The sequence below is a fragment of the Festucalex cinctus genome, chromosome 1 (assembly GCF_051991245.1).
Source record: "Festucalex cinctus isolate MCC-2025b chromosome 1, RoL_Fcin_1.0, whole genome shotgun sequence".
NCBI lineage: Eukaryota > Metazoa > Chordata > Actinopteri > Syngnathiformes > Syngnathidae > Festucalex > Festucalex cinctus.
The window spans coordinates 24,451,516-24,472,711 of record NC_135411.1 but is presented as its reverse complement, the minus strand read 5'-3'; the positions used below and the strand labels follow the sequence as shown (position 1 = coordinate 24,472,711).

Sequence of the window (21,196 nt, the reverse complement as noted above, 5' to 3'; positions counted from 1 at the left end):
TACCTCTGAGAAACTTTAATGTTTACATGTTCATCTTTACACAACTTAAAAAGCAGGAAAGCACTTTTTTTTTTTTAGGCATTTGTATTGAAGTAGTAGTTAACATTGTCTTTCATTTATACCTCAATGCACTTTTGAGTGGATAAAAATAATATATTTTTGCTCAATGCTATGTTTTATTCTGTTGAAGACTGAATATACTTAAAAGCTGTTGTTACAGAATGAGGACTTGAGTATTTTATTTACTGTTTTGAACTGTTAACTTGATACTGAAATAGTAGTTTATGTAGGCCTGAGAGGACTTTTGTACTATTTTTGTAACTAATGTACGAAACATTAAAAGCACCAAAATACATTGGGTTTTTTCTGCTGCCTGGGGGGGAAATCAATAATCGTTTTATAATCGAATCGTAGCCTCTGAATCGTAATCGCAATCGAATCGTGAGGTGCCCCAAGATTCCCACCTCTAATATTCATATACATCACCCCCTCTCCACCCCCCAGATGACTAACTAAATAACTAAATGACTAAAACTGAAAATAAAAATAATACATTTGCATTTCATTTTTGAATTGTATATTTTTCATCCGTTTTTACTTTCACTTTTAGTAATTTATTTATTTATTTATTTAGTCATTTATTTATTTTGAATTTTGGCAGTTTTGGTCCTCCATAATTATGCCTTACAAATTGGTAAAAAAAATAAAAATAAAATAAAAAAAGTGTGCTAAGATTTATGATGATTTGGTTCTACAACAGTGACCTTTGAAAAACTTACCAACTACGAATACAGTATTTCCCTTTCTTCCGGTTGGTCCCCAAGCACCGCAAAAAGGGTTGCCTGAAACAAACAGAAGACCCTGTTCAACATTTTTTTTCACAATGTGATTGTGTTCTTTCATAATCATAGTAGTTATTATTACTCACAACTTAAATTAACAATGGGTCTAGGTACCTGTTGTAGAGCTGTAATTGTGTTTGTAGTCTTGAAAAAGTGAGTTGTGCACCTAAACAATATCAACAACACAGCATGTAAGTTTCAAACTTACTGTACAAGTCAGCAATGTGTTACCGCAATAATATCATCACAATCATGTAGTACAGTGCGCAGAATCATTTACCTGTCTTGCGCTACTCCTCAGAATGGATTTTGTGGACAGAACATTTTGAAGAAACACTCAGAGCCTGAAACCTGAGCACAACCGATATTCTATTAATTATTATGTTATCTTATATTATGAATTCTGAAAACATACCAACATTACCTTAAAAAAATTTGCACTTTGCCCTCTTCCTCCTTATAGGTAAGACAGACCTCTGCATGTTCTCCTTCCTCATTAAACCTGTGCCAAGTTATATTCTCTGTCACTAATTTCAACATTTGGATGTGGTGAAAGGTAGTTCACCTAAGCTTTCTTCAGATTCTTAGAAATGAATATTTTGAGTGTTTGTTCACTTGTTTACTTACCAAAGAGGTTCACCAAGCTCTGGCCAAGGTACAACATGCCTTCTTAGTTTGAATAAGTAGTAAATTACTAATTAGCCATCTGGTTTCGAAGACGCTGGCACCACCTGTACGCCATGTGACTCGTCAAAACAGCACAAGTAACCTGTACATCAACAGACAACAAATGATATTAAAAGCAACAAAGTACAACATTTACACCTTTGTTTTATTACAGTGTGAAAAAAATATGTTCATTATAGGCTCAATAATTAGTAATTACTAAAAAATACTTTTACTTCCCTCAACAAATAAATATCCTGAAGCATGATTCGACTAGATTTCGTGATGAATTAAGTTATATACAGAAGTTAAACAAATTACAGATAAACCTTACATTACTATACAAGTGGACTTAATTTACTTTAAAAACTAAACCTAATAGAAAACGCTATTCAATGTTCTATCTTCAACTGTTAAACCAGCCTGTTAAAAACGACTGAAAAAAAGATACATTCTTCATGTAAACGCTCCTGTAGCGCTTCAGTGTAGTTCGTTAGCTTACTAGCATATCAGCAACATAGCACACAGATAGGCTTGTAGTAACTCTCATTGTTAAGAGGCCGTCGGAATTAGCAACTTAGCTTCAACGTTTAGGATCATTCGAAACAATTTCTTCACTAAAACCACCTCTAAAGACCAATATGCTTAGCGACCCAACTGACAATGGACATGGTGATACATATTTGTTTTATTTAATGTAACTTTTACCGACCTGAAACACAGAACGTCGACGTTTGGATTCCCGCTCTTAGCACGGCTGTCGGCAATTTGAAATTCTTCTTCTTCTACGCTGTGTATGACTGTGTGTGTCAGTCTGGTTAGTAGCATGTCCCGCCATCTAGTGGCGTACTGTGGAACAGCGATCCAATAACGTTAGAAAGTACAGTAGATATTTAAATCAACTCGATGAAATTAAAATTGTATGAGATATATAATAGATTTTTAAAACATAACCTGGGAAATGTGTGTAACGCATAAGTCATTCCTCTTTTGTATTTTTTTAATATAATATTATGCACACAATGTACATATCACACAGCACTATAAAAAATACATAATTCAAGCTCTGCATATTTTACAATACAAGCTGAATATTATCCCAGAACAATGTAATATTTGGTGCTAGTGATAATTTGGTACCTTTTTATATGATTATACTCGCAGAGTTGCGTCTCAATAAAATAGCTTCATTACAATATTGCCCCCTAAAAGCTTTACCTCTGAATCAGATTTCCACTAAATGTAAATAATTATCTCTTTCATATGAATATTCATAGTTGTTTTTATTTTAGAATTGTTAGACTTAAAGTTTATGCGTTGCAGGTTGAAACAAAACTGGTCAGATAAAATGAGATTTTCTCTGATCAGCCAGTGAGTGCACCTAACTAAATATTATGGCATTGAAACTATTAACGGGAAAATTTAGATAACCACACACGCACGCACGCACACACCAATGTCTGTGAAGTCAATTCAGTAGTTGTGTCAATATGAAGCCATAAAATATCAAATGTAAAACATAGGAAAATTAAATACTTACCCTTGAATCGCTACAAAGAAATGGTGAACGCACGTTCGAAGAACTTCTCTCTGGAAGCTTCATGAAAGTTCGTTCACAGAATTCACACACAAACTTTGATTGTTTGACCAGAAACATATTGAAATGTCTGTGTGATGATGTATTAAAATTCTTCTTAACATCTGTTATGCAAATAAGTATGTGTAAAAAAATGTGTGTAGAAAAAATAAATAAATCTGAAACTGCATTTAAGAGTGGGACAAGACTGGCTATACATATGTGGCCCAGAGTTGTAAATTGATAGCTGGGCCAGATGCGTCACACAGCAACTGGCCCACATCCTGTTTGCCAGAGTCAAGCCAGTGCCACCTTTGCTGCTCCTGGGCCATGTTCGGCCCACATGCCTTATGCCAGTGTTGACTGAATGCCACCTGTGCCGGACTTATGCCGGATGTGGGCACATATTTTTGATGACTGGGCTGAAATGCACAAACTAGAAACTCTAACGTGTACAGTTTATTTGGTGGAAATGCCAGGTGTTTCGAGTACATTCAAATAATTTACAAGTTTTGCAAATACAGTGTTCCCTCGTTTTCCGCTGGGGTTAGGTACCAAAAAATACCCGCAATAAATGAAATCCGCAAAGTAGTTAGCTTTATGTTTTATATTTATTATAAATGTTTAAAGACTCTAACACCCCCCACCCACCAACCTGTCCCCAAAATACTTCCCCTCCCCCTCTCCTAGTCAATTTCTCAGCTGAAGGGAAAAAAAAACAAGAAGGGCAAACATAGATTCAACGTTAATTAAACATTGACCTTTCAAACGTTTTAATTCAACCAAAATACAACGTTGATTCAATGTTATCTTTTAAACACAAACTTCAATGTTAACATAATGCTGTTGAATCAATGTTGATTGACCAATCAATCTTCAACCGTAACCAAAAATCATCCATTTTAACCCTAATTCAACGTTGAATAAACATCTTTTGCTATCTGGGTAGTGTGTTGCGATCATGAGAAAAGATTACACAGTTAATGGAGTGAATAACGAATGTCATGCCTGTTGCCCCATGGGAGGAGGGCAGAAGATTTTCGCCTTGTTGCCTTGCTTCCATAGGAAATGACTTGAGAGGAAGCCTCCTCCTATGTGTTGAGCTAATTAGTTGTATATCTGTAAATAAATGACTATTTTGATATTGAAAGGCCTTTCTCAGTCTTGCTTTTATTGTTTTATAGTTTGAGGGTTAACAGTGGGTTAGACTAAGTTGCGGCAGTGAAAAAATGTGAAGAAAATGCAATTCACCTTTGGATTATGCGTCCTAAATATGTTTTGATTCCACGCTCGCTCATACAGGTAAATGATGAACCCTAAAACAGGCTTTATATTATTTCCTGTTTTTGACATCTAAAAGAAAAAAAAAAAAAAAGAGACAAGCCAAGGTTCCACTGTAAATGTTTTCATTTTGTCAACACTGAGCAGTGAGTTGAGGAGTATTCACTTTTAAATTGTGTGTGGTACAACTGCAAATGTCAGTGCGAGTTAGCCTACTAGTTAGCTAGAAGCCGAAGCATGAATTGACGGCCCTGCAGGACGGGCACGTTGCACAACGTTCAAACACAATTCCAAGAAAACGTCAGAAATCTGCCAGATTTCCCTCACTTAGGCAGTTCGAGTTGACTCGTTACCACGGTAACTTGGAAGCAGAGGTGCTACCATGTGCGGGAGTACGTCCCCCTTGTGTGCCCCTCAACGGGTTGTCGGGTCTGTCGCGATCAGCCGGGGGTTCGGGCTGACGCAGACGGACCCAGCTCGACTCTTCAAAACTTGTCAGATGCGACACAGGTGGCGTTCGTAGGGAAACGATCCAGGAAAAAGGGTAAATGTGGAAATTTCAGTTCCCATATGGGGGCCATATGGACACGGATCAATGTCGACGACAGCGGATCAAGCCAGCAGACGTTAAGTCAACAGAGGAACATTTTCTTCAGATTGACATTATTTGACAGCAATCGATGGATCCAGTTACGTTGATTACAGTTAATTTAATTTGACCGGAGGCTAGTGTTCTTGCTGTTACAGTGAGCAAATGATTCCTCAAAGTTGGAAGACTTGGGAATTTTGGCAGGTAGTGCAAAATGATCGTTGGCTGGAATACCAGTTAGCCAGAAGATGGACTCCGTGCAACACAGAAGCAGTTTTCAGAAGACTAATTCCTCAAAATTAGTCAGTGATCAAGAATTTTGGCATAGAGTCCAAATGGTCCAAGAGTGGAATATCAATCTGGACTCCATGCATAGCAGGTGAGAAGAAGTCGCCCTGTCGGATACTTTAGGGGCAACCATTTAGGTGCAGTCTGGTGTCCTGGAACCCGTCAGAATTTCGGCCCATATGAACTTATTGATGGATATTTCTAACTGAAATCAGACAAGGGGTTCCCCCGAATAGCAGCTGAAATCAAATGGTCAAGGAGATATGATACATTTTTTGTCTGACACAAAATAGAACTTGTTAAGCGGGTTTCAAAGATTTTGGTTTGTTGCAATACGGTTAAAGTGCCCTCCCTACCAGACTTGGAATTTTGGCAGACTGCCATTTTGGCAAATCTTGTCATTGCTAAATGACTAATTACAAATTAGAAAGTCACAGCAGAAATTTTGGCATTTAGACCACATTGTCCTGGACGGAAGACGCTGCCAGACACTGTATTTAGACGATTAAATATGCAAGACACTGCTTTTGTTTTAACATTAATTTTTCCACACGTGGCTGAAGGAATAATGCATCTACTCTAACTTTTCTTTGATTTGTATTTACTTTTACAGTACAGAATATGCAACATTGCAAATGCATTTGCATGTGTGGAAATAAAAGCTATTATGAGTAATATGTGCTTTAATACCTTTTTAAAACCACCACTCCAACAAACGCATTCTTTGAAATCCTAACAGGTGGATTATGACTTCTTTTTTTTTTCCCCTTCTTTTTTTTTAATGGCTGCCATCTGCTGTTGAGTGGCTCAGGTGTGTTTCAGATCTAATTAGATTTGAATTACAGTTAATGTGTGTGTTGTTTGCACCCTAAGGTGTTGGTGGTGGTCCTGAGGGGGAAAAGTAGAACGTGCTCCCTCAAGACGAGCGAGACTTTGATCTACTTGCGTCTGAGGTGTGTCGAGACCCTCGCAGCTGGAAAGAGGCGAGTCTCCCAGCGCTCCATCACATCAAAACCACAAGATCAAAGATGACGAATAGAGAACAGGAGAGCGCTCGTTAACGTCTGTCCGTGGTGAAGAATCCTTGTGAAAATGACTGAACATTAGAGCAGAACTATCAGAAGCGTCGTGGGATAAACGGTTCAAACATCATGGTATTCAAGCTTATGATGCTTCGTAAAATCTAGTTTAATTGTCAAAAACAATCTGGAATCCAATCAAAAGTCACTTTTTTGTGCTTGTCTATTTTTGTGTGTCAATAAAGTACATAAAAGTAAGACAACAAAGAAAATGTAATTGATGGCCTGGCCAAAGAATTAAACAATTAGATGTTAAACTTGATGAAGCATATAGTAAATAGGGGACAGTCTGAGAGAAAAAAAAAACAAAACAAAACTTGTTTTACGGTTTTTACGGTTATTCTTGTAGACTTAAAAAATAATAATAATAATAAATCCCATCAGCATTCTTTGAAAATGTTAATAACAATAAATAACTGAAATATATTTAAAAAAAAAAGTTGCTGCCTTTTAACTCATTCACTGTCAGCCATTTTAGAAAATTTCAAAATTTTCAATACCCCCGCCATACTATGTTCAATAATTATATATAAACCGAATCTACCAAATGACAGAATAGACTCCCTACTTTTTCCCTCGTCCCGTTCTTTTATATTTGGCAGTAGAAAAATGTAGGTTTGCCAAAATACAGCCATTTCTCCCATGGACTCTGAAACTGTGTTTATTCCGTATAAAATGGGGCAATGATGTCATCTACCGGTGGTTGGGCATCAGTAAAGTTGTTTCCAAGTTTGATATTTACAGTGGAGCATAATCAGAGCATAATCAGATTCTCCTCCATTATCCTCGCTCTAAAAAATATGTCATTGACAGTATACTTGTCAAAGGCAGTGAATGAGTTAAAACAAATACAGCAGATTAGACAGACGGCTCGTAGGCTCTTAAAATAGGGCCTTGGCACTATGTAAAACAAGTGCGCATTATGTACCCTCTTTTTCTTTCATCAAAAAAAAAAGTCATCTTTTTCTTTCATCTTTCAATTTCTTTTAATTTCAACCATACTTACAGGTGAAATGTCCACCCATAGCCTTTAAACTGGCGATTTGTGCAGTTTACCACTACACATGTAGGCATCCATCCATCCATTTTCTTGACTGCTCACTCCTACTCCTCACAACAGTCGCGGGGGGTGCTGGAGTCTATCCCAGCTGGCTTCGGGCAGTAGGCGGGGTACACCCTGAACTGGTTGCCAGCCAATCGCAGAGCACACAGAGACGAACATCCATCCACACTCACAAGCACACCTAGGGACAATTCAGAGCGCCCAATTAACCTGCCATGCATGTTTTTGGAATGTGGGAGGAGACTGGAGTACCCTGAGAAGACATGCAAACTCCACCCAGGATGGCCGGAGCCTGGACTCGATCTTGCATCCTCAGTACTGGGAGGCAGACGTGCTCACGGCTCCTGCACCGTGCCGCCCACATGTAGGCATTTTACAGCGAAGTGCGTAGGCCGAAATACGTTTCTTGGGAGTCCCAATTTAATATTTTATATTTTTATTATATATAAGTATTATTATTAGTAAGACGGCTTGGTGAAGAAATGCTGCCACCTCAAGAAAATATGGTGAAAAAAGTGCATGTCCACTTTAAAAGTTCTAGCTCTGCGTCGGATTAATTCCATTACGGCTACAGGGAAAATGAATGTGAAATGAAACAAATGCGATTATATTCTACTTGCAGTGCAGTTTATTTGTTTAGAAGATGCAATCTCCATCCGGCCCGTGGCTTCCCGGCAACGTGAATAATTGCAAAAGCGCAAACAAATACGGAACGACTGGGTCGTCTGGCAGCGAGACGCAAACATGCCGGGAGGAGTCACGCGCACGGCATTGAACTCAACATGGCTGCCGCGCACTTGCATCACCTTCACAATTCTGCCCACAAAACAACACAAAACACACAACTCATCTGAAGAAACTTTCATTGAAACTGTGCTCACCTAACACACAAACACTTGAGTCACATCAAAGCTACACAGCAGCACCTACTGGTCATACACTTTCACAGATGTTTGCGAGTATGTAATACAATCAATTCGCACAGCCACGTAGACACAAGGAGGGATTGAGGAAACACACACTCAATATCACAAAATCACTGCTGGCAATGTGTGTGCATCAAAGATCCACAGCAGCACCTGCTGGTCTCAATCACACACTCACACTAACTCATACACGTGCTTACAGTTTTACACACCTGCACTGCGATGCTCATATACATGTATAAAATCAATTCCTTCACCCACACGCACGCAAAAGTTGAACATGCCGTGGATGTGATTTATGAGCATTCTGCTTGCTAAAGATGCACCTGAGGGACACGCGCACACCACAATCATAACAAGCCTCCGAGTGTGTGTCTGTGTGTTAAAATGACACGCTGAGGGCCGACTGCACACACGCACACACCAACGTACGCACGCAGACATGTCTCTGGAGCTTTTGGTTGTGTGCGAACATGCACATTTATGATCAGTGAAGGAGCATGCACAGTGTTGCACTGTCTAGCCTTGTAATTCCTGCACAGGTGTGTGTGCACGCAGTCGGCCTTCAGCATGTCATTCTAACAACATCCCTGGTGAGTTGAGCGCCGCCTCCCATCGCCGGCCCGCCATGACAGATAACCGCGTTGGTCCCTAATAGTCCAGGACACGCACACGCACACGCACACACGCTCCAACAAGGCCACTACACTTGACATATGGGTGTGTGTGCGTGTGTGTGTGGTGAGAGTTTACTCGAATAAAGCAAAATATTAAACCACGGTGAGGTTCTTGAGGATTAAGCCACACACACATTTTTATATATTTATATGTGTGCGTATATAAATTATATATAATACATTCTTCCGCAGTGGCGGCGAAGGCTCGCTGTTGCCATGGCGACCCACCCTACCTGTTCGACATCTTTCAACGCTAATTGTACAAGAGCACAAGACTTCTGCTGCTCCGTTTGGCCGACCTTGACATGTTAAATCAAAAGAATACACGGTTGGTGTCGAGTGTGACGACGGACTTTGAGATTTCATGATGTAGTTTGTGATTTTAGGTACAGTAAGACTTTATGAACAGCAAGGATAGCTGAATTCTATGAAATCAATGGCATCAATTCATTATAACTGCAGAAAGAAAGGATGTTATTGGACCATGTAACATCTCAAATATTTAAAAAGGAAAAAAAAAAAAAGAATTTTTATGGATTTGAATTTCATGTTCAGTGCTAATTTGGGAGTTCAAGAAGCAATCGGGATGCAACTGCAACAGAATAAAAAAAAGGTTTGAATCGTATCACGGTTTTGAGTCATGGATCGGATCTTTTTTTGGGGTGGGATTTTTTTTTTTTTTTTTTACCCCAAAAAAATAAATAAAAATAAATAAAACTAAACAAATAGGACTTTGTCCATTTAACATTGTTCTAAAACATTTTTGGCCCTTAAAAAAAAAATGAATGTCAAATAGCGCTGTTTAGACCATGTTAACACAACTTTAAATGCAAAATAAGGCATGACACCTTTTATACATGATCCGTGAATGAAAAAAAAAAAAGTCCTCAAAAGTCACATCCTCTTCCTTTAAACATGGAGAGTGAATTACAAATTAGACCAGGGATGGGCAAACTCGGTCCTCGAGGGCCGGGTCCTGCAAATTTTGGAGGTTTCCCTCTTCCAGCACAAGCTGATTCCAATCAACAGCATCGTGATCAGATTTATGCAGAGCTTGCTGATGAGCTGATCATATATCAGCTGTGTTGGAGAAGGGAAACATCCAAAACCTGCAGGACTCTGGCCCTTGAGGACCGAGTTTCCCCACCCCTGAACTAGACTATGTGAACATAATTTAAAAAGAAGAAACGGAAGACAGCACAGCATACCAGAGCTTTAAATTTTACATGATGTGTTGTGACTGGAATATGAGTATTGGGCCTCTCTCTATTCTGCACCCAGTCACTGCTTATGCACCAGATTTGTGCCCACTTGGCTCTCATAGAGGGGACGTTATTAAAGGTGCAAATAAGATAAGACATTTCACTTGGTGATAAACGACCGATTGGGTTTCTTTTTTTTTTTTAGATAATCAGTAGTTTTTCTTAAATTTAAATTGTGCTGAGCAGCAAACTGTATTTTCTCATCTGGAAACATTAGTAGGTGAGATTATGAGGGCAGTGATGTCAGAACTACATAAGCGTGTTTGCCTGCTAATGCAGCATATTTGGGTAAGCCTGGTTTGTTGGATGGATCAGCAGGACCTTCAACGGCTTGTAGCATCAAAAGGTAAATATGCAGATTAATTTTTGGCTATTAACATGCCTTTGAAAAGCAGTCCGACCACTTCGACGGCTAGCTGCCAGCCATGCAGTCACTGATAGCAGCTAGCCGCTAACTTTGCTGTATCATTTAATGACTAAAATAAGACATAAATAAAAGACACTTTTTTTCTTTAAAGAAAAAAAAAAAAAGTTCCTCGTGTGGAAGCACGATCCATAGGTGGATTGCCATCGCGTGATTCCGGCAGCGCGCGAAATTCAACTGGGGCTCAGGAAGTAGTAGACCAGTTGGTACAGCCATAAGCAGCACAAAACTTCACCGTTTTCTCAGCTTTTTCCTATGAATAAATTACTTCCTGTCCCCCATCTGGAGTTGGGCCGTTTGTCGTGACGTCACATGAAAGCCACCTACAGTGTTAACATCGCAAATGTTCAACAAACTGCATAGATTCAAGAGTATTGCCATGCACCATCAAGCTCTCTCACTCTTTTTTCATGTAGTGTAGGCAACCTGTGCAAAATATCAGCAGCTTGAAAGCACATACCTGGGATAAAAATTTTCCAACACCTGGCTTGAGCACCATTAACTCCACGTTTACATTCCACTGGGGTCCATTCTAGTCAAATAATCAACCGCAAAACGTACCTGTTCCTGCCTCTCTAGCCATCGGTCCACCATCGGGTGATTGGCGCTGAGGGACGAGCGTGCCGTCTCCCTTTGAAAGTCTCTCTGATTTGCCAACGTCCCGGCATCCCTTGGCAGGCTGCGATACGTGTCCAAGCCTTTACTCTGGAGCATTAAAAATAAATAAATAAATAAATAAATAAATAGATAACTTATTTTCACTCATTGCGGCCATGAGAACATGCTGCACTTACCTTCCTCTCTAGGCTATTGCTGCCCGAGGCATGCCGGACTTTTAGAAAGCCAGCGGTGGTGGACCATCGGGTTGGGTTCTTCCGCGATGGGGGCTCTTCAGCTTGAACCCGCGAATCGATGCCAGCACCGCTGAACGGCCCGTTGAGACACAACAAGGCGGGGTCGCTACTGCGGCGGACATGTAGGGGCATGTCTGATAAGAAAAAGGAAATAATTTTGAAACTTTTTACTTTTTAAAATTACATGCTCATGCTTGCACACTGTATGATATGCTGCTGTAACTCAAAATGAGAGAAAAGAAAAAAAACCTTTGCCCCCACCCACATTGTCACTATTTAGCCAACAACCACTGACACTATGCTGGCATCATCAACAGGGACAGTGCATGATATGATGCTTGCTGCATTAACGCAAAGAAATGAAAAACAATATTTGGCACAAATTTGCAGTCAAATAGAGTGGTGTTATACCAGCACAGTGCATAATACAGGATGCTGTCGTCTCAAAGAAAAAATAAATAAATAAAAATTATTCAAGTTCAACTCCAAAATTTGCACTAATCTGCAAACAAGTACAGATGCTATGCTAGCATCACATGATCCACAGTATATGGCTATACTTGGACAGTCAGTGTTGATATATTCCTTGCTATCATGCTTCAAAATGAAGAGCGACAACATTTGAAATGGACATTGCACTAATCTGCCAACAAATGTCAGCGCAATACTGGCCTCACGTGATTTACCCTGGCATCACATGATCTGGGCCCTTATACATACAGTTCATGATATGCTGTTTGCTGATGCATCTCCAGACGAAACGAGACACTAAATAAAACACCAGATGGAAATTTGACAAAACTACCTAACAGCTGACAAATTGTGTTGGCTATGCTGGCATCAGACGGGCTATATCAAAATGGTACAGCAGTGCATGATAGGCTGCTTTGCCTCATAACGAAACGATAAGATATTTGACCCAAAATTTGCTGTAATGTGCCAGTATCTAAACTGGATGTGTGTCAGGTGGTTGAAATGTTATTATCATTATTAATCGCATGAATCCAATCGTTAACTCACGATCAATCGCAAATTTTATTTCTTTTCAAAATGTACAATAAATATTTAGTTTCATACTCTAGTTAACATAAAAGTGGGAAAAATGCTAAACTAATGGAAATATGGTTGTATCTTTTAGTCACTGTTACAGTAATTTCATAATAATGAAATTCAGTTCAATTCAAAAAGATGTACTGTATTGTAGAAAACGAGTGTGATATTGATTTGTGTTGAGGTCAATTTTTTGCCACTAGATGGCATAATTGCTTTTGTAAGACAGTGGAAGCTCAGTACATTTTTCTGTTCATATTCAGAGCTAATGTTTGACATGAAGTAATGTGAAATTCTGCAATTTTTAAAATTGTATAATACAACTTGACCCCAGTCTCCACAAATATTATGCCTTATTAAATTTATTACTGCTTAATTTTGACGTGGACATGTCAGCTGCGTTGCGACTAGAATTCCCCCAGTACAAGCTTTCCATTAATCACGCGTAAAGGAATTTAAAATTAACTAAAAATTAATGCAGTAATTTTGACACCACCAATATAAACTTAACAAGATGGGAAAAATTTGCTAACCAGTTTCCAAAAATGAGAAGACAAATACAGGTGTTATGCCAATGTCATATGATCTACAATGTTACTCAAGGACATGTATGATACACAGCTTGCTGCTAAGCATTTAAATGAAATAGTAACATTCAACCCAAAATGTGCACAAAACTGATGGCAAATACAGACAACATTGGTGTCACAAGCTATGACATTATGTAGGGACTGTGCATGAAATGCTGCAGTAACTCAAAAAAATAATGAAAGGTCATTATCATAATTAATTACCATCAATCTCTGAACAAATAAAAGACAGTGAAACAAACGGCGGAAGGGTGCGTGACGGCAACATCCGATAAACTAACTCTGCGGCTCCGACTCAAGTGCCTGATGAAGTCAATTAATCAGCGGCATGCCACCGCGGGGGATCGGTGGCTAACGAGGTGGAGGGCTGGAGTCGGTTCAACAGTGTGGGAACAACAACAATGCGAGGGAGGGAAGAGCCTTCCATTAAAACTAATCACGCTGTTTAAAAGTTGCTCTGTGTGGGAAGCCTAGGTCCAAACAGCACGCCTGCCAATAAACGACAGCGCGACTCAAACCCTACATGACCCTCAATTGTTTTTTTTTGTTTTTGTTTTGGTTTTTTGACGACACTCAGAAATCTGAGGGCTGGTTCTGGACCACACAGGGAAAGCAAAGGAGAAAAATGTCTTGTTGACAGAATGAAATGTCATGAACTGTCTTCATTTTTAACACATAAACCAGCAAGGATTATTATAAACAGGAGAGCCAACAGTCAAGAGTGTCAAGTGCAAGAACGGGGGAACTTGGGAGCGTGGGACCAGGAAGTGACTGCGCTGGGAGGGGCAGTTTTGGCATGGGCTAACGGCTCGGCACTTCAGGACTCCAATTCCCAGAGGGCATTGATACACTCGCTCAAGATTTGCACACTTAATCTATTCAAACAATACAGAAATATACAGTGGTGCCTTGAGATACGCGTAACCAGACATAAAGTTTTTTTGCGATTTGAGCTTGACTTGTGAAAAAAAAAATTGACATATGACCACTGTATTGTGGTAATTCACTCAAGTCACGACTAGGAGCAGTTTGGGATTGTGGAAAAAAAAAGTATTTAAAATGTCTTTAAACTCTTTAGGGGCACTAACAGTTGAAGGTTACTGTCAAACTAAATCATAAAAAAATATTATTTGTTACATTTAAAACAACCACATAACTTCGTCTTACATTGCTGGCTTAATGTTAACACAAATTCCATAGACAGGTTAATGAATAGCATGTGGCAGTGTTACAGCGCTTTCAGGAACTGCTATTTGAACACAAAAGGTGCGCAAGACATCTAGACAGACAACAATACCCGCATATATTCTTTATGCTCTGCAAAGAATGAATAATATTACTGCATCTTACAGTAAATACTACGGGTGTGAATTAGTGTCTGGCGATTCAATCCGTATCACGATTCATAGGTGACGATTCGATTTGATACCAATTAATCCCGATACGTATCTGTAAGTCAATTGCGATTTTTTTTTAACTCAAATTTAAAAAATACTAATTGGTAAACCTGTACATATATACTGTGAGATTTGTATAATGTATTTAACTAAAACTTCAACACTGTATTTAACAAACAGGTTGCAATCTGTTTCATGTTTGAACAGCATTAAAATAAAAATATTAAGGCTTAATGTTCCATGAATATAAAATTCTTCCACACTAAAAGTGTGAATCCTAATTCTAAATAAGACATATGTTGAATATTTCCATCAAAAATTGATGTTTAAATATCGATTTGGCCTCATATTGAATTGATACAAAAATTGCGCGCTGTAATATCGGGATATATTGCTGAATCGATTTTTCTCAACATCCCTAGTAAATACTGTGTTTGAATGGCTGTATTATACTGCCCCCAGTGGCCAAAATAATACACACTCATAATGTGAAAACTGTTTAATACTTTACTTTCTGTTGAATTACCATACAATAACTAAGTACAGAATATTTTAGTGTATTTTCGTGTGTACGGAAAAAAAAAAGCATGTGGGTTTTTTCATTGCTTTTTTTGTGAGGCAAGGAAGCAAGGGGTCGAAGAAAATATTCGAACTAAGTCGGGCTTACTAGTGCGCAGGGCTGACGGCGTGACTTCGATCTCGCTGGCCGCCTGGTAGGGTTGGAAGGCTGAAGCGACGCCACCGCCCGTGACGAGGTCCACGTTGGCGAATAGGTCTGGGCTCTGGGTGCCCGTGGAACTGGCGCTGGTTCCGTCGCCGGCATGGTGGGGCTCCTCCTCGTCGTAGATGGCGATCAACTGCGGGGAAGACACAAAAGACTTTTGAGTAGCTTGCAACCCGAAAAGTGAAACTGAAGGGACAAAAATTCACCTTTCCCTGACAGCTAATATTCATGTTATTTTTTACACTTGCATGATGATTAACAAAGCTAAAATGTTACTTTAAAGGTACATGTGTAAAATTGACTTGTATCCAAAGAGTTGTATGTCTGGAGTGTCTGACTAAACATTAAGTGTGAAACTAAACATCCAAGTAAATGTTTAGTAAGCTGACTAGTTCTCAAAATGTTTCTGTTAAGTGAGCACTTCTCAATTTTGGCCCTTTTCCCTCGCAGGCTTTCACTGCTCAGTGAAATCCGAGGCCACAAAGTACAGGGGTTTGTGGGAATCTTTTATCAAAAATACTAAGAAAAACAACATTCCATTTATTACTTGGTTGTGTGACCGTTCCCCATATTTACACGGACACACACACGCATGCACACAAACCCCTGTACTATTTGTTGACGTTTCCAGCACATTAAAGGTTCACTTCACATTAGCGCTTTAATAGCATGCTGGACAAGCTCCTGTTAAAACAACACTTGCACACATGAATAGGTGCAACACACGTAAATTACAAACACGTACATACACACACGTCAAGACCCATTCTTCCCATTAGGGCCTTAAACACGCACACACTTCACATTAGAGCTGGAGTCAGCTGGAGCTGGATGTAATGAGGCTAATAAAAGGTGCAAGGTGTGTGTGTGCACACGTATTATACAAACTCTGGGTGTGACCAGATGAGAAACCCCTACTCTAACCTCATTAGGCAGCTGAGTAAAAGCCAACTCACGGACACACAAGCATGCACACAACCATTCACGCAAGCACGCACGTGCACACACACACACATGCTTGCTATTAGTGAGTAATCAGTGAGGTTTGTCAGACATGGGGGACGTGTCAGGGGGCACAATTAACCAGCAGAGTGCTTCATGACCTTAAAGTGGATGTTAACCCCAAAATTTTCTTGACAATAATATGTTGTATATGCCCCTACTAGTATAAACACGGCATTCTGATTAATACTGTGTTTGTGAAACATAAGTTTAAGCAGCAAAATCCACCCATTTTATCCACCTTTTGCCACAGCTTCAGAAAACAGGTGAGCTGAGCTTGGAACAACTATGATATAATTCCGCAAAATTAGCAAAATGGACACACCCTGAGATGGAATTAAAAAGTCATATTCCCCAAAAGCAATATTAATCAGAAATCAGTAAGCACAGATCTTGGTTTCAGAGGTCAAATCAGAGGAAGAGCTACAAGAGTGGCTCGAGAAAAGCCAGGACAGGTGTGCCAAGTTTAATACCCCACGCCCACTTCTGCGGTCGCTGTTTAAAGGCTAGCGGATAAATTCCGGATTTTTACCGTTCCAGCTCTTATACGGCTAATTTGAGTGGTCTGTGTGGATTGTCAGACTAAATGAACGAGCACACTGTAGCCCTTTTCACAGCATCAACCACCTCTTGTGACCATCCGCTTCTTCGGTGACGATCATGCCATGTTTTTCTGGTTCAATAAATACAATACAGTAGTGTATGCTGAGCCTCAAGACCTGATAAAAATGTCACAGTTTTTTCGTTTGAGTAAGTTGGTTGATGTGGGCGTGCTCCATGGTTTGGTAAGCAGCAAAGGATCACCTACTGTAATTTTCCGGTGATGCTACGCTCTGGCAGGGCCTAAGTCAGATGTGGGCCAGCCTAACTAACTATCTTGTTTCATTTTTTTCCTTAATTGCTGTTCTGTGTGAAAAGTAAAAATACAAAATTGGTGGTTTCAAGGTCATGACAAACACTGCATCTCGCCTTTACTAGGTCAGAGTGAATGGCAATGGAGAAATAAATGCTGTTTTGGCTCTGATCTGCTACTTTTGTAGCATCTCTCTGTGTAAAAGGCTAATGTTAAACAGTACAAGAATCTCTTTGACAAGTACAGCTGGGTAATCTAAACACTGATGTCCCAACACGACTGAGGAACGGACTTTCAAACTTTCCCCTCTTTACAAAACACTTATTCCCGACAGGAGTGCCTGCAGATGCCAGAAACTGCGACACACTTGGGTTCACTGTTTATGTAAGTTATTGCTAAATGTTCATTGTCAACTTGTTGTGTAACTCCACTTGAAGACGAGATCCTGCATCGGGAAAACAGACATGCCGTTTTATGTCCTCTTCCTCTTCAGAAATTCACCTTGGTTTGCAGACAATAGGGGAAATGGACTGTCAATCATCCAATAATATGTCATCCAAAGTTCCATTAATAATAAAACCAGAGCCTCTATGGTCCAATACCTCGAGAAAAGATGGAAAAGTCATCAAGTCCGAAACCGAATGAAAACCTAATATAGTGGCTTGGCATCAGTGGATCTACTTCTCATCCATGACCATGTTTTTGGCCGTTTGGTGTATGTCAAGACATCTTTACTTATATAGTGCTTTCAAACAGCGTTGTAGGTCATATCAATGATGCTGAGCTAATGGACAAAGTACTAATGACGACATGATGAAAATAAATAAAGTGGCTTGGCACTAGGGCTGCACGACATTGCGAAAACATGATATGGGTGTCAAATATTGAGTTAGATATTAGTACGACATAACATGTACCTTAAAAAGACATCTTTATTATCTCATGAAACAAATACTTTTTTCATGTGGAAAAAATAAGAAAATTAAGGTACCCCGGTATTTAGAGTTAATGCCATGATACTGTTCTCCAATTGGATGTCAATGAGCATTCCAGGTTGCATCTGATTGGTCAGGTCAAAGTCAGACAAAAGCAAACGATTCCATTACACGACTGCAATATGCATATTGTCGCGATGACCACATTTTTTCGATATATTGTGAAGCTTTACTTGGCACTAGCTAATCCAAATTTTGTCCATATTATAAGTGTCGCATTAAAGGGGGTATTTTATGCTAAAGCTAAACGAACAATGAAATGGGCAATTATGGCTATGAATATTTATCTTGGCATTTTCATTGGCAAGTACAGTATCGATAATGCTCATTTGACATTTGCATCGGGTGATGTTTGTCTTTTTTTTTTTTTTTTTGCATACGCAGCATACCATTGATGCGAATCCAAAGAGGAAAATTATATTTATGATAAGAATAGAACTATAATAATTGGACAAAATGCGGCTCAGAAGCAGTTGAACGATTTCCCGTTCCTGTTTACATTTTTGTACGTGTAGGCCTACAGTGTATATAACTGATGAAGAAAATGCTAATGATGATGGAAAAATTGGACACTGCAACATGGAACCAAGTGTTCAACTTTGCCTCCCCATACATCTTTTTGTATTCTTTGGCTTACAGCCAGTCAGTGATGCTAAGCCAAAGAGGAAGATGCTAACGATGACAATAGAACAAAAAGTGGTGCTCAAGGTAAGGTTTGCTATCCGATTCACTATTACACAGTTTTTCCAATGCCATTATCCGAACCGCTTTTCCTCACACAAGCTTTATAGCGAAAATCCGCAAAATTTTACCACCCAGTTTTCTATATTATACATAGCAAGCAATTGACAATACTATGATACATTGATTTACACTATTACAGAAGTGATTGTAATGTATACTTTATCGAAAGTCATCTAATAGCAGTCCAAAGTTGAGTACTTGAAGAGGAATAGTGAGACTGTTGCTGACAGAGCGGCATTCTCCTGTAATGACCGGGAATGTGGGCGGCAAGGCTATAGCGTTGGCGTCACCAACGAGTTCAATGCTTCATGCGCCATCATCGCTAATAGTGCTGCCTGACTAAATTTAGCCACTGTGCTTCAATTACCTGTTTTTTTTTGCGCAGGGCTAATCAACACGTCGCAGGCGGTGCAGCGGCTGCCGTTAAAAAAATAAAATAAAATAAAACGCAGATGGCGGCAAGAGCGTTGATGTATTCGTTTAATTAAGTCGCCGACCCGCACATCAACGCTTAATAGCATTTGGAGGGAAACACGCTCACAGAGAAGATTAATACGATGACTTGTACTTGCCTTAATATTGCAACTACGTCCACAGTTAATAAAAAAACAAAACAAAACAACACTAGTAAGTGAACTATTTGTGGGATTTACAGCTATATAAACATATACACTTTAGAAAAATCTTTTTTAATGCCAGTCTTAAGGAATCCAAATGTTATACTTTTAAAGAGTGTTTTTCTAACTGAAGACTTCCCCGTCAGTATGTCGTCTGGGTTTATTTTCTCAATACAGTTTGCAATAAAACCTTTGATTAAAAACACTTATTACAGGGAAAGGTAAACCCCAGCAATTCAACAGTCAAGTGTTTGTCTATTTTCCCATTTAAAACCTGTGATTTAAGGATTATATGTCATTTATTAGGATAATGAAGGCCTTCATTTTCGACTTTAAAACTAAGAATGCACAGACATTCTACCTAAAAACAGAAAAATGTAATAAGGTTCTTGCCGTTTCATCGGTTGTCAAGTGTTTAATTATGTTTGACCGTAAAACCGAGAACGTGATGATACTTCATTAAAGAGCAAATAGAATCAGCAAGAAAGAGCAATTGTAGATCCAACTGTTCCAAGGATTCAAAACCTATAGATGCCTGAAAGACCCTTGGGTCCAGGAAGAGGTTCCGTAATCAGGTGCCTGGCTGGAAAGTGATTTGGTAGGCGTGATCTAACAAGACTGAATAAGTTTCAAAATCCTGGCAAGGAACTGTCAAGACCTGTCAATTCTGCATCAAATCAATGTTGCTCTTGAAGTAGGCAAAATGAGCCTAAAATGGTCGCATCAAAAATCAAAATGGCAGCCATCCTATTTGTTTTACAGCATAGAATCTTGAGACTTTTTTTGTGTGTCTACTCATGACAGACATGATGACTACCAGACGTTTCAAATGAAAACTGCCATTGGTGGCTGAATTTTCATTGACAAAATCTCTTGGGCAAATTTGATATCTGAAAGTGTTTGAAGGAGCCCTGAAATAGTCACTTTGAAACAAAATGACAGCCCTCGTTTGTTTTAGGGCATATATGTCCCGAAGACATTTTTGTGGGTCTAATAACGATAGTCTTGCCTACCAATATTCATGTTTATAGGGGAAAATGGATTATCAGGCTGAATTTGAAAAATATCTTAAGAGACGTAACTAAGAGCCATCTCCCCTCGTTGCCATGCTGTGACCATAAGCGATGACGAAATTGCAGTTTGTGTTGATCATCTTTCTTGTGAACACGGTTCCAATTTGGTTGCAATCGTCCAACATTTTCAGGGCAACCTGGTTCTTCAAGGATGCATGAAAATGGCCCAAATTAATCTAAAGTGGCCATTTCAAACAAAAATGGTACACGTATTGATATTTGAACGTTAGCCAGTGCCATGGAAGGAAATGTACCCCCCATTAGCAGGAACTTCTACTTATGTGTATCCCTCAAATTTGTTGGTTAAACAATGGATTTATACTCGGGCTAAATAATTTAGCATTTTTTGATCAAAATTGAGATTCCGAACAACACGATCGTGATCGCCATAGCGTCGCTTTTTTTTTTTTTTTTTTTTTTTGCAGTTCTCCTAAATGGCCCAGAACCTGTTGTATCAATTATAACATCACACGTAAACTTTGTCTCCCACCTCTCCCGCCAAACTCACCAATCAGAAGTGGCATGCTACTGGTGACCGGTTATGCACACGAATTAGCTCCAATCTGCTGCTTACAAACTGGGAGAATACGTAGCACTAACGTGCCGCAATGAGACACAAACTAC

General features: G+C 39.3%; 1 protein-coding gene and 1 long non-coding RNA gene across 10 annotated transcripts in view; both read right to left on the bottom strand.

Moving 5' to 3' along the window:
* pard3ab (par-3 family cell polarity regulator alpha, b) overlaps positions 1 to 21,196 on the bottom strand; it is a 160,713-nt gene that overhangs the window by 96,616 nt on the left and 42,901 nt on the right. For all 8 annotated transcript variants that reach the window (XR_013284013.1, XM_077524867.1, XM_077524879.1 and 5 more), the window contains exons 3-5: positions 15,232 to 15,421; positions 11,468 to 11,661; positions 11,235 to 11,378 (exon numbers count right to left, since the gene is read on the bottom strand). Coding sequence is in view for 7 of the 8 variants with exons in the window: in XM_077524867.1 (XP_077380993.1) it covers positions 11,235 to 11,378; positions 11,468 to 11,661; positions 15,232 to 15,421 (528 nt within the window). In the remaining variant the exon portion in view is untranslated. The remainder of the gene's footprint in view (positions 1 to 11,234; positions 11,379 to 11,467; positions 11,662 to 15,231; positions 15,422 to 21,196) is intronic.
* On the bottom strand, positions 730 to 1,345 carry LOC144020983 (uncharacterized). 2 transcript variants are annotated; one of them, XR_013284020.1, is made up of 4 exons: positions 1,267 to 1,345; positions 1,123 to 1,193; positions 957 to 1,008; positions 730 to 842 (listed from the first exon to the last, which is right to left on the bottom strand). It is a non-coding gene; the product is annotated as an uncharacterized LOC144020983 (long non-coding RNA). The 2 variants fall into 2 exon arrangements; XR_013284018.1 differs by having other exon boundaries at positions 1,123 to 1,270.